This window comes from Dipodomys ordii, unplaced genomic scaffold (genome assembly GCF_000151885.1).
Source record: "Dipodomys ordii isolate 6190 unplaced genomic scaffold, Dord_2.0 Scaffold242, whole genome shotgun sequence".
Classification (NCBI taxonomy): Eukaryota; Metazoa; Chordata; class Mammalia; order Rodentia; family Heteromyidae; genus Dipodomys; species Dipodomys ordii.
In genome coordinates this window covers 312,199-326,069 of record NW_012267458.1, presented here as the reverse complement: position 1 = coordinate 326,069, position 13,871 = coordinate 312,199, and the positions used below count along the sequence as shown (strand labels likewise).

Genomic DNA, 13,871 nt, shown 5'->3' with positions numbered 1-13,871 from the left:
TTGAATTCCCCCAAATGCACACAGTTATTTTGTCATATCATCCCTGTAAGTATTCTTGCTTTAGAATATTCCCTATTGGAAGTGACTAGCAAAAAATTTTCAATTCATAAAAAGTCAATTTTCACAATAGTGCTGGTCAGAAGTTGTTTGGAAAATTGTCAGGTAATTAAATTGTGTTTCAGCTGACAGTGTGATTAGTCAGCAGCTGGCTGAAGGCGAAAACACGTGCTGAACATTGTCAACCTTTACAGGACCAAAGGAGGGTCCAATTATGCTGTCTCAAAATAGAGACAGATGATGATTCCAGGGAATAATGGTTACTAAGGAACTGGATAGTTTTAGCAAACTAAAATAAGCCTTTGAAAAAATTCCAATCGTTAAACAAGGACTAAAAGAGACTTACTAACAAACGTTGCTTCTTTCCCTCATTTGTGGTAGCTAGCTTGTGCCTATAAACTTACAGGTTAACATACTGGGTGTTATGCAAATGGTTACAAATGAATTAACTGAAGTGTAGACTTCAGTTATTAGACTCTGGAGAGTTTAAATTGTATAATTCTTTCAAAAGTCTAAGTCAAAGCCCAACAAGCTAAGTTCCAGGAAACGTGTACTTGTAAGGGAGGGAAGAGAGGTAAAGGTGAGAAGAATAGATGAATGAAAGGGGGAAGAGGGGTGAATACAGACAATAATTCGTTGTATATACCACAAAACAGGAAAATGAGGGAACTGATGGGTTGAAGGGAGGGGTGTAGATGTTAAAGGGATTACACAGATCAAGGTGCATTGTCTACATAAATTGCTTTATTAGATGGCATGTACATATATATGGCATATACATATATCCTACAAAATTGAGTAATGAGGAAAGGGTGGGTGAAAAGATTGAAAGGGGTGACATTGATCAAGCTGTACTGTATTCATAAATTGCTTTTTGGAATGACAACTCCTTTGTAAAACTACTTAAAGATAATACAAATATTTTTTAATAAAATAGCCAACTAGTGAAAAGAAATCAACAACGACGACAAAAAAGAAAAAGTAAATTATGAAGACGTGTTGGTCAATAGTATTGATTAACCACTTAGCAGCTCTATCAGGTTATTAGTGTTTACTCTGTTGGAACCAAATGATATTTTAAAATTTGTTTCAGTAATTCTTATCAGGCTGCTTTCCATGTATTATGCAACTCAAGTGATCTTTAAATTATTGTCAAATTCTGCGTTAAAGAGGGCTTTCAGAAAGGACATGCAATTCATATCAGCTAGAGTTACTGTCATATCTAGGCTAAGTCCCGTGGAAATTCATAACTTAGAAATGAATATCACCAACATACAACTGCCTTCGTAATGCCTATACTCATACATTTTTCATGAGTGTTGCACAGGACAGGGTCAGATCTCCATTTTCATGAGTTAGAATTTGTACAGCTAACTCTCCAGATTTTACTATTCATAATGCACAGTCAGCCCCGTACAGCATACCATAGAGTGCTTTTTAATATTTATGTTTAATGAAGAAATTACTGTCCTGAAAAGGGAACAAGCCCAGCCAAAGACTTCTTGTTGAAAGTATTAAGACTTGCTGAAAAGCAAATGATAGCAAGCAACAGAAATTACCTCATTTCAGTATCTCAGAAAATAAACACATAACATTTTAGAGGCATGCAGGATGACAGATCAAGATACATTCAAAGTAAGTGAAAAGGTTCTTTCTAAAGGTTATAACACCTGAAATCTCATCTCAAAAGACCTTAAAAGGTTAAAGTGCAAACAGTAACTTTCTTAAGTACACAAATATTACTTCTGGATGAGAGACTTACTGACAATGTCATAGTGTAAAATATATGTCCATCTTTTCTTGGGTTTTTCTTTATTCAAAGAACTTAATTCACTAAAATGATATTACTAGGTTCAATAATTAATTAGGATTGCCTACCTTAAGGTAATTTATCACAGTGCATTATCAGCAACTGTCAGAATAAATTTGGCACTCAAAGTAATAAGAGGGAAAAAAGGCTATTGTATGTATTGAAATCAAAGAATTACCACAGCTAACTTATTTCAATGGAAAGGTTGTTGGGTTTGTTTTTTTTTTTTTGCCTCTAAATGATTCTTGTCCCATGAGAAAATAAATGCTTGAAGAAACAAAAAGTCACAGAAAAAGGCAAAAGACAATGTTTATTCTCTGCTTTTAAAAATGAACACTTGATGCTTTTTTTCATTGTTGTCATTTGGATCAATTCTTTCAAGTAAATGAGTAAAACTGGCTGTACTGATCTAACATTGACAAAAGCGAGCAGGTGTGATCAAGGCTAAATCCCCCTTTAGCGTGTATATATTTCACATCTAGATGTATGGTGATGTCACTGCTAGACTTTCTTTTGATACACTTCAGTGAGAACATGTTTTCTAATGAAAAGAACAACAGGCTTCAGATTCAATACCTCTCACTGGGAGTCAGATGTCCAAATGTATATCTTTTATTAGACATGAAGTCACTAGAAATTCTGGAATATTTCCTGAACCAAAAGTTTCTCTTTCATTCCTAATATTACACATGTGTGTGCATGTGTGTGTGTGTGTGTGTGTGTGTGTGTGTGTGTGTGAATATTTGGGCTTTACCTTGGATGCTGCTTTCCTTTAGAACTTTCAGCTCAAGGCTAGCACTTTATCACTTGAGCCACAGCTCCACTTCCAGCTTTTTGCTGGTTAATTAGAGATAAGAGTCTCAGGGGCTTTTAACTGACTAGATTAGGCTGGGTTTGAGCTGTGATCCTCAGATCTTAGGCTAGGATTGCTGGTATGAGTCATTAGAAACATTCTTTTCCATCTTATTCTTTGTAATTTTATTTTCCAAAGACTTCCTGGAGAAATGTAACCTTTAGTTTATAAGTTTGTAGTTCAGTTGAAGTGTGTTAACCCTCGGTTCTCTAACCAGTCTAGGTGTAATACTGAGGAAGAATTTGAGAACTGTACCATAAACCTCATTGTCAGATTGGGTTTGTCTTACACATCTGGCTTTCACTTGGGCTGGAACACATTTTGATTGCAATTCCTTAATGATGTTCTATGTTTAACTGACCTATTTGAACAGGATCCAGAGCTGGTACGGAACATCTGCCGCTGGGTTAGGCAAGCTGTTCAGATCCCTTTTTTTGCCAAATTGACCCCAAATGTCACGGATATTGTAAGCATCGCAAGAGCGGCGAAGGAAGGTAAGACCTAGACTTGTACTAGTGCTCAGTTATGTATTAGCATGAATTCTGTAGCCATATCAAAAGATGCCTTCTTTTTGTAGACAGATAAGTATATCATGACTTTAAGAAAGAACAAGTTCATAAAATACTTCTCACAAATACTCAAAAAGAGTGTTGCTATATCAGATCTAGGTGCATACATGCACTTCAGCTAATAAACAGAAACCCAACTTTGACCTAGGGTCACAAAATAACAGAATCTAGGCACCCAGGGAATTTGAGGATTGTGCTTCAAAGCCAGTCTTCACAGAAAAATCCAAGAGATTCATATGTCCAGCTATCAAAAAGCCAGAACTGTGTGCCTCAAGTGGTAGAGTACTAGTCTTGAGCAAGAAAGAAAGGAAAAAGAGAGAGAGAAAAAAAGAAATGAAAGAAAAAAAGGCAAAATAAAACTTAAAAAAGATAATTTTTTCTAATATATCCATATTTTGCACACAAACCAGTTTTGAGACAAAGCTACAGCAACAGCAGACCACTCTGTACTTAAGGAATTCATAATATTTCAATTAACAAGAGAGCATTTGACTCTGCATTGAGGTGGATAAAAAAGATGCCAAGTGCTACACTGTGAAATTGCTTAGGAGTTTCCTTAGTATACCACCTTAAACACACACTCAACACTTATCTGTTGCATTCATAAATCATAGAGTCCATGTATGGCTTGATAAATCATGTATGCTTATGCTGAATGCCATAAGAAATCTCACGTTGACTTGAAGAAATATTGTAAATTACCTGAGCAGTAACGCTCAGTACAAAACTCTGGCACCGACAAATCTACCTCATAAGTGGAAAAAATAAATGCAATCATGTGTATTAAAACAAGGGGCATAATTGTCAGAGTTAAATTAGGGTGTACTTTGAGGAGAGGAAACGTTCTCCGAGGAAAGTAAAGTGTGGACTTCCCTGAGTCGTTTGTGTTGGGCTGGGTCTTGACTAATATTTCTTGAAGAACTGCAGACAAATGTTGTCTGTCTTACTGTGTCACAGGTGGTGCCGATGGAGTGACAGCCACCAACACTGTCTCAGGGCTGATGGGACTGAAAGCGGATGGCACTCCTTGGCCAGCAGTGGGTGTCGGAAAGCGGACCACCTATGGAGGAGTGTCAGGTAGGTGCTGTCATCTTCAATTCTGTTTCTCTGGCCATGGCTGGCCGAGCAGTAGGTCACGTAGCAAACAAGAACACCGTGTCTTTTGTGATCTCAAGTTCTTATAAGTCATGGAAGCGTCAATGTTGGTAATGGCTATGATAGATGGACAGACCGAATGTGGAGATGGATGAATACTCACCCTGGGGTCTTGCACAAATTCCTCTCTTGTCATACCACCTATTAGAGAGGGCTAATACCAGGGCTTCACCAGAGAAACGAATGTCATCACTCTAATTATCATACTTTTACAGAGTCTCAACTTGTTCTAATTATCATACTTTTACACCGGTCTTGAAATGACTTTCCTCTCTTCCCAGAATTTTACAATCTACCTTCAAAAAAAACAGAAAAAAGAAAAACAAATAACTCTTGATTTCACAACTGTCTCAAACTAGCCATTCACACATTCCATTGAAGCCTCATCTGACAAGAGAGTGGCAGATATCACACCTTTGTAACAGTCTTCCTCATTGGCGAACCAGAGAGAAGTTTTAATCCCTGTCTCCTCCCTTCTCTTTGCCCTGCTGGCATTCTGTTGCTGTGACAACATGAACTTGGCCCCGCAAAGACAATGCTGTGAGGTTCTTCTCTGTCCTGGTATTGGGGATTAATCTCCTTGGTGATAGAGAAAGCAGTAAATATACATAACACAGCCCGGTGTCCCACTGTTCCAGAAAAGCATTGCTGAATCAGACTGAAATGTGCTCTTGGGAGGAGCAGGAGCCACACAATTAAAGCTCTGTCCATGCTGAGCCCTGACACCACGCACAGCAAAAGGTTATATTCTGCCTTTAATGGAAGGCTTGTCCCACCATGTCAGCAAGGAGAAACAGCATCTGCGCATCGCTCTCTTGTTATCAGGAGCGATTACACTGGGCCTCATCCATGACTGCAAAACCCAACCTGAAGAGCGCCATCTGCGTTAGCAAGTGCTCAGAAAGAGTTGGGCTCGCACGTAAACTATGTTTTCTGTCAGCCCATTTCAATTTTTCCAGCCTGCCACACTGTCAGTAAGAGAATAAAGGAGGTCACAGAGGGGGCTGAGCATTAAAAATTAATAAAAGAACTATTGCAGTAGTATTTTATATAAGTAATGCCATTCACATTTTCTCATTTAAGCTGCAATTTCTAAATATTCTCTTGGACTATAACTCAGTCTAATAAAACTACCAAATTACAGCATTAGAAAACGTCTTTTGTGTTACAGTCTTTAAGCGTATATACACACTGAAAATTATAGCAGCACCTGAAAACAAGTCCAGCTATACCTCAGGGCCTATAACCATTTCCATAAAACTCTATTTCGAAGATTTATAAATTGACATATAAATATTCACTTGGGCTACAAGCTCAGCTAAGCTGAGGTAGAACCTTATTTTAAACCACAGAAAAGTCCCTAACATTTTTTAAGGGCTTGTACCTCATTTCTAATAGGTCCTATATTAAGTCCCTTCACATTAAAACAATCTGTTTGGAAAATAGCCTTTCTCCATTCCAACAAAATTAGTACAGTTTTTCTCCTTTAAAAGCAATGCTTGCTTTAGTATGGAAGGTAATAGAATCTGAAAAGCAGTTTAAACAGGCAATGATAATATATATTCGGGCAGAAGCAAGTTCTAGAACAAAGTTCTTTCACAATGAGTTACAGGAAAACAGCCTTGTAAAATCAGGTTACATAGTGGTTTCAAATTTTAAGGGTGATTAAAGTATGAAAATGGCCATATACAACTGTAACCCTTCTGGACATCACCTTGACAATAAAAAATTTGAGAAAAGAAATAAAAAAGTAAACTAAAAAATGGACATATGTACTCCTAGTCCATCAAATATGGATATCAGAACTTCAAATGCTGCTTCAATATGGAACGGCAAACCAAATATGCTAGATAGGTTTTTATTGACAAGATTTGAAAAAGAAAAAACAGCATAGTGCTAATAATGTCCTAAGTATTACCTTAGAATGCTGGAATGCAAGCTTTTGGAAGATCTATTTGAATCCTGTGTGTGTGTGTGTGTGTGTGTGTGTATGTATGAGAGACAGTGAGAGAGAGAGAGAGAGAGAGGGAGAGAGAGAGAAAGAGAGAGGGAGAGAGAGAGAGAGGCTTGAACTCAGGGCCTCTCATTATTTTTTTAAAAATTTATTGTGAAAGTGATGAACAAGGGGTTTACAGTTACGTAAGGTAATAACTACATTTCTTTTTAAACACCATTATTCCCTGCCTCGTTTTCTCCTGCTTACCACTCCCCACTCCTCCCACCCAAGTTGTAAAGTTCATTTTTAGCAGAGTCTAGTGAGTATCATTGTTACATTTGTTCACTCTTTTTCCTGCTGTTTCTGTGATGCCCTTTCCCTTCTATAGATCAGGTAAGCTTATATACAAGACAAAGTGTACAGAAAACTAGAACAGAAAGAAAAGCTAGAAATAACTGCATACCAGACATAATAACCTTGTTTCCAATTCTTGGAGTTCATTTTGATATGCTTCGTTATATATGGTCCTATGCACTTAGCGATTGGGCTATTGTGATCCCTGCTAAGAATATCATAGACAAATTCTAATTATTACAAACCATAAAACCTGTATTTCTTTGGGCCTGGCTTGCTTCACTTAATGTAATTTTTCCACATCTTTCTATTCCTTACAAATGGGGCAATGTCATTCTTTCTGATGGAAGCATAGACTCCATTGTGTATATATACATTGTGTATATATACCACATCTTCCTGATCCATTCCTCTACTGAGGGGCAGCTGGGTTGGTTCCATAGCCTAGCTATGGTTAGTAATGCTGCAATAAACATGGTTGTGCTGGTAGCTTTCGTATGGCCTTTCTTGTGGTTATTTGGGTAAATGCCCAGGAGTGGGATTACTGGGTCCTAGGGGAACCTCCATACTGCTTTCCAGAGTGAGGACTTCTCATTCTTGTTTAGCTTTATTTTCTTAAGGCTCTACCACTTGAGCCATATCTTCATTTCTGCCTTTTTGCTGGCTAATTGAAGGTATAAATCTCTTGGATTTGTTTTCTGGATCTGGCTTTAAACCTTGAGTAACAGATCTCGAGCATCTTGAGTAGCTAGAATTACAGGTGTGAGCCACTGGCACACGACTGATAGCATATTTTTTAAGCCAAATGTAAAGAATGTTCAGTTTTAGGTAGCCATCTAAGAGCATGTAATTTGTCTTGCCAGATAAAGATACTGTTTCTTTTTCAATATATTCTCTAGGTCATTGTTCAATCTTTATTTTATTTTTTCTCAGAATAAGATTCCTTCTCTCTGAAAATAAAGGTTTTGTATATATAAATGGGGAAATCAGGAAGGTCCTGGGGCAGTGCACTGCTTCAAGAAAGCAACCACATTTTCTTTTATGATGAATTAGCTAATAAGGGCCAGTAATGGGCCCTGGTAAGGTAGCTAAAGAGTATCTGTTGATTTATTTCAATATGTCTATTATAAATTCCAGAGCAGTATATTTGAGGTATTAGCTCTCAATCCTCAAATATCCAATGGAATTTAAGCTTGATGAACTGAACTGGCATTCAAAAATAGGATAAGAAATGCAATGGATTTGCTCATTGTTGCATTGTTTGATCACACTTTTCCTATTATCCATGTAATATATAGAGGTCCATATTATGATGTGGAATTTGTTTATTTATTTTTTGTCAATACCAGGGTTGAACTCAGGGCCTTTCACTCTTGTTCTGTTTGTGCATTGACAACTAATGCTCTACCAATCGAGCCACACATCCAGCCCAGCTTTTGGCTGGCTGTTTTGGAGATGTAATGTCCAGGACTAGTCTGCCGGGGTTGATTTCAAACTATGATCCAACAGATCTCATTCTTTTGAGAAACAAGTTTTTAAGTGTGAGCCAACAATGCCCAGAATGGGGATGTATGTTTTATTGTGTCTCTAATGTCAAAAAAGCTTGAAAGAGATACTATTTTAGAAGTCCTCTGCTAAATGAAAGAAGTCATTAAGCCTATAGAAGGACAGTTTCAAGGTTATAGTAAGACAGTGTATTGGGATCTCCTCCTAAGATTTTGTTCTTGCTGGTTTAAGAAGATGGTTTCTAAACCTTGTTTCAACATGTAGGAAATATCTGGCATGATTTATGTTCAGAGTCCAACTCAGTGATTAGTATTACTAACCTCTATCCCGCTGTGCTGTTATATTTTCATGCGAAATCCTCCCTTGGTAAGATTCCTTTAAAGATGGCTAAAATGAGTTGTGTGGTATCAACTAAAGATATGCCTACCTTCCAAGTCACTTGGTGAGGATAAACTGTGTTCAATTATAGACACATCTAGAGAAGTGTAGTCAAGTGCATATCAGGTATGTAAACTCATTTGAAGAGGCTTTATTGTTCATGTGTGTTAGTGCTTTTTATTTATGAAGAACATTTCTTGGATTTGCTGTAACTCTATTATCCTATACATAAGTCAGTTGGTGCATATATAAACATATAGATATACATAGAGGAAAAGTGTGAAGTTGCTTTGTGCAAGCACTTTAAATAATACTTAAGGCTCAGTACAGTTTACTTCCAGTAAGCTCAAAATGAACTCCTTTCTCAATTATATTATAGGCCAAAGTTGGTCCGATGTTTCCAAAGAAAGAAAATTTGTCTTATGTTTTTAAATGCTTATTTGAAATTATTGTGTGGGAAATTTAATGGAAAATATAGAACACCTTTTATTCAACATTAAGATTTGTGTATTTCTGTTACTGATCTGTAATTCATTCCTTTAAAAGTAACCTTCAAGATTTGATCTTTTATTAGTCTATATTTACTAACCACAAGTACCTTAGAAGAGATGTAGGAAATGGTGGCATATTTCAGAACAAATTATACTGGCATATTCCATCACTGTTCTTACATAGAAATGACAACTAATTTTAAATCCATGTGTTTTCTTGTAATAGTTGTGATCTTATAAAAATTGTAGCTATAAGACTCTTAAAGATGATTTCATTATTCAAAAAGGTGTAAGTTAAATTTGTAGTCCCATGCTTGTTGAGAGGTGGGAGCACAAAATGCACAAAAGTAAGTCCATATTATAACTTAAAAAGATGCTGGATACTCATGGCTCAGGCTTGTAATCCTAGCCACTTAGGAAACTGAGATCCAGAGGACTGAAGTTCAAGAGACAGCAGGCAGGTGGAAAAAGTTTGCTAGACTAGATCTCCAAAATAACCATCAAAAAAAAGAAGAAGAAGAAAGTATAGATTGGAAAATCATTTTGCTTTAAGTAACTATTTTTACACATGTGAATAACCGAAGATTTTGGCAGGATAACTTTTAGTTTCTACATTTCACATTACAATTCGATCACAAAATACAGTGTTGGTACTTTTTATTATGAAGTAGTTCTTAATGGGCTGGGTATTTTTTACATGTCAATCCCTTGATTGTTGATGCAGAAAATCCTTTTAGAAAAACACACCTACTGTCTGTCACAAAATTTAAGCTATCTATTATAACCATTTTTGTCAATATGAGCTGAGGTTTTAACACCAAGATGTTTAAAATAACCCAGGAAAGATGTAATTTAGATGAATTTTAAAATGTGGTGAAAAAGCAGGCCAAAAAACAACTAAAAGGTAAGCCTTCATTTAATCTCCACTTAGCTTTTTTTAAAACTAGTTTCTGTGCATAGCAAAATAATGTAAATTTTCTGTTCCATTATCCTCATATGTAAAATGATTCATAGACTATCACAACTTTCACAGATCAAAATATAAAAAGCCTTATTATACAAATGTGTGTGTGTGTGTGTGTGTGTGTGTAGTATATTTGCAGCTTGATCAAAAGTAAACATCTCAAATGATGAATTATAATTCTCTTTATAAATGATCCCTTTGGTCACCAGAAGCTCACTGGTCTAAATATCCTCATTTAAATAATGTTCATTTGAATATATTCATGTACAGATTGACAAAGAATCCCCTTTCTCATTATATTGCCTTTCTTGGAGAGTGAGTTTCCTACTGTTTAGCCTTCGTTCTCTGTGCAGGAGATCAGAGCCCTAATAATAGATTTTTGACAGTGAGCTCGCCTGCTACCTGCCCTACACAAATCCTCACTGTCCATGTTTGCTTCACGGCAACAAAGCAGACAGAAGGAAAATGCCAAGTGCTGAGTTTGAGGTACAGCCTTGCCTTGGCTTGACATTTCAGCAGAATAGCAGTTTATGAGATGCATAATTTTTCATGTGGGACTCAGCTGCCATATTCATAGACGCTTAGAGCTCATCAACAGACTGAGCAAGGGCAAAGGTTTAAAGCATAGATCAAGGTCTACATTCTTTCCTTGGGTGCTTTGAAATAACTATTGTCCTGCACTTAGATAATAGAATCAAACAGTATTTCAGAGACAACAATTTCATGGACATTTCAGTGTTGGGTATTTATTTTCCATTTGGACAAAATTGGAAAAAAATAAATGAATATCTATATCCTTAAGAAAATATTTGACAGGCTTTGTAAACTTGAGGACTCTGACAAACATATTAAGTAATCTTATCTTTGCAGTAGTGGTAATGCATTATTAAATTCCTTCCCTCCATGTGAGTGTTTTTTTCCACAAAGAATGGTTTCAAGGCTGAAATTAATCAAAAAAGTGTTCTATTAGGAAAGTAAAACTAGAGAGCATTGTGTCTCTGTTTGAGTCTGAGTTTAAATATTCACAGATTCATATGTATCTACTGTACTAAAAAAAAGCGGCGTATGTACACATCAGTGGCTATTTAATTTAGGACTACACATGCTCCATAAGGCTCAGAAACAGTTCACCATGTCACTGTCTCATACAGAACAGTGGTACAGTACACTGGATTAATTAAAGAATCCTTGCAGAGAACTGAGTTCTCAGTGTGTCAAGATTTCAGTTTTATGTTAAATATTTTCTAAAGGCCAGACCCTTAAATCTCAGGGGCAGTACCACGCAGTGAGCTGTGAATTTAACCATAGGCTAACTGCTAATGATAAGGAAAAGAGTCCTAGTTGAGGTAGCTGTAATACAGTCATTGGATTAGGCTATCAATCACTCAGCTCCCTAAGGAAATGAAGAAGAAGACCAAACACTGAAAAGGGAAATTAGGAATGGAAGGCATGACTAGAATGAGATTCCTCACTATCTTTAACCATCCGTCCTCTTAAATCCCAGAGCAGCAGTCCAGACTCCCCAGTACTGTCCAACTCCAAAGCCAAGACATTTTTTTGCTCCCATCCAGAAAACAAGCAAAATACTATTGTCTGTCTGTAGCTGAAGATCTTTAAGCTTGTTGGAAGCAAACCCCTGATTATATAAGAAAAAATAGATTATGGATTCAATTATGGATTCCAGATTTATATCTGGGACTTTAATACATCAAGATTCACTAATGTTGTTAATGGGAAGTATTCTTTTCTTCTCTGAAGGATGGTTCTGGGGCTTGAACTCATGGCCTTGGCATTTTCTTTTAGCTCTTTCCCTCAAAGGTGGAAGCTCTATCACTTGATCCACAGCTCTACTTCCAGCTTTTTTAATGGTTAACTGGAGATCAGAGTCTCTCAGACTTTTTCTGCCTGATTTGGCTACAAAACAGACCTCAGCCTCCTAAATTGCAGGGATTACAGGCATGAGCCACTGGCACCTGCATGAAAGTGTTACTTAACTTCTAGAATGCAGTCAAGTTTTGCTTGAGAGCTTTCATCCACAGGGGAGGTGAGATTTCTGGAGACAGAAGTTACCACACTGCAGCATGCCTTAGAATCTGGAGAGCTGGTACAAGTACAGGTGGCAGGAACTCCTCCCCAGATCTCCTAATGGGGAAATCTGGAAGACTTCTCTGGCTTCGCTGGGGACCACACTTTATGAACAATAGATAAATAACCATTTCTGTCAGAGTGTTTGAGTCTAAGTCTTATTTCCAAAATAATGCGAAAGCCTTTACTCGGTGGCAAATTTAGAGAATTACAGTACTATACAAATAAAATAAGTCATCTCAGCCCCCAATGGGCATAAATAGGGCCAGAAATTATTTCTTTAAACTTAACTATGGAAATCCAACATCTGTTTCTTACAAAGAGAATCTGTTTGGAGAACCAGTGAAAGCCATTTATGACTATCGGTAGTCCTTTGACAACAAAACAGGTATAAGAGACAGACAAGGGTGAAATTAACCCCTGTGTGTAGACTGTGTTTGTGGGTTTTTTAACTTTATGAAGATATTGATGAACTGAATAAGAACTTGACTCCCAGAAGTCCTCTCATAGTTCTTTCAGCTACCCTTAAATGTTGGGAGACTACAATAGTGATTGCTTTAGCTCTTTTCTCTGAATTCACTTCTTTCCTGTCACACCCTAAACAAAAAGTAGAAGAAAAATGGCAGTGTTGTAGGGGTAACGTATGGTGATTCACAGTGTCCCTGCCCTTAGCCTGGATGATTCCAAAGTCATTCGTGGTTTGGTATACTGTTGATCAGAGGCTGTGTTTTTTCTGCTTTCCTTGGGATAGATAAAAGCTTGAACTCATGGCCTCTCCTTGAGCATTTTTTTTTGGTCGGTTGTGGGGCTTGAACTCTGGGCCTAGGCTAGCTCTACCACTTGAGCCACAGCACCACTTCTACCTTTTTGTTTCTTTTGTTGTGCTGAGGAATCAAACCCAGAGCCTCATGTATACAAGGCAAGCACTCTACCACTGAGCCACCTTCCCAGCCCCATCCTTGAGCTTTTTTGCTAAAGGCCTAGTGTGCCTAGTGTTCTACCATTTGAGCCACAACTCTACTTCCAGCATTTTGGTGGTTAATTGGAGATAAGAGTTTTATAGACTTTCCTGCTCCTTCTGGCTTCAAACTGTGATCCTCAGAGTTCGACCTCCTGACTAGGTAGGATTACAAGTATGAGCTACTGGTACCAAGCTCTAGTAAGCATTACTTTATGGTCATTTTATTCAAATCTGAACATCATTCATGTTATAAGCCAAAATTTAGATGGAGATCTTTTACTACCATCTTCCTTCCCACCCCACCCCCCCCACACAAAGGAAAGAAAAAGTATTAGGCAATTTGACAAGTTTTTCTGTTAATTTGGGGGATGTAGAACTTAGAAACTACCTGATTTATAAAAAAAATTGGCTACACAATCATTGGAATCTATCACTTTCTAAAAACCTTCAGTAATGGTTGAATGATCTTTTTTGTCTCATGGCCCCACAATGTCCCTGCTCCACAGCAATATGTCATTGTAGTACCTGAGATCATTGAGTGAGGATGTATTTTTCATTCTAAAACTGAGGAACAATTGCTGAGAAGTAAGAGAAAAAGAGAAGACCAGCTTGATATCTTCTCTGCAGCCTTCCAGGCAGATAAAATTTAGGAAATAATACACATGGAAATATGGGAATCTGGAAAATTATTTTCTTATAGTGAGTTTACATGTGGGATCTGTGCATGAACATGTGTATTGTGAGAGAGCATG

At 37.2% G+C, this 13,871-nt stretch overlaps 1 protein-coding gene across 2 annotated transcripts in view; it reads left to right on the top strand.

The window, feature by feature from the left end:
• Dpyd (dihydropyrimidine dehydrogenase) overlaps window positions 1-13,871 on the top strand; it is a 693,666-nt gene that overhangs the window by 506,456 nt on the left and 173,339 nt on the right. For both annotated transcript variants that reach the window (XM_013036036.1, XM_013036037.1), the window contains exons 17-18: window positions 3,094-3,214; window positions 4,247-4,366. In XM_013036036.1, coding sequence (XP_012891490.1) covers window positions 3,094-3,214; window positions 4,247-4,366 — 241 coding nt within the window. The remainder of the gene's footprint in view (window positions 1-3,093; window positions 3,215-4,246; window positions 4,367-13,871) is intronic.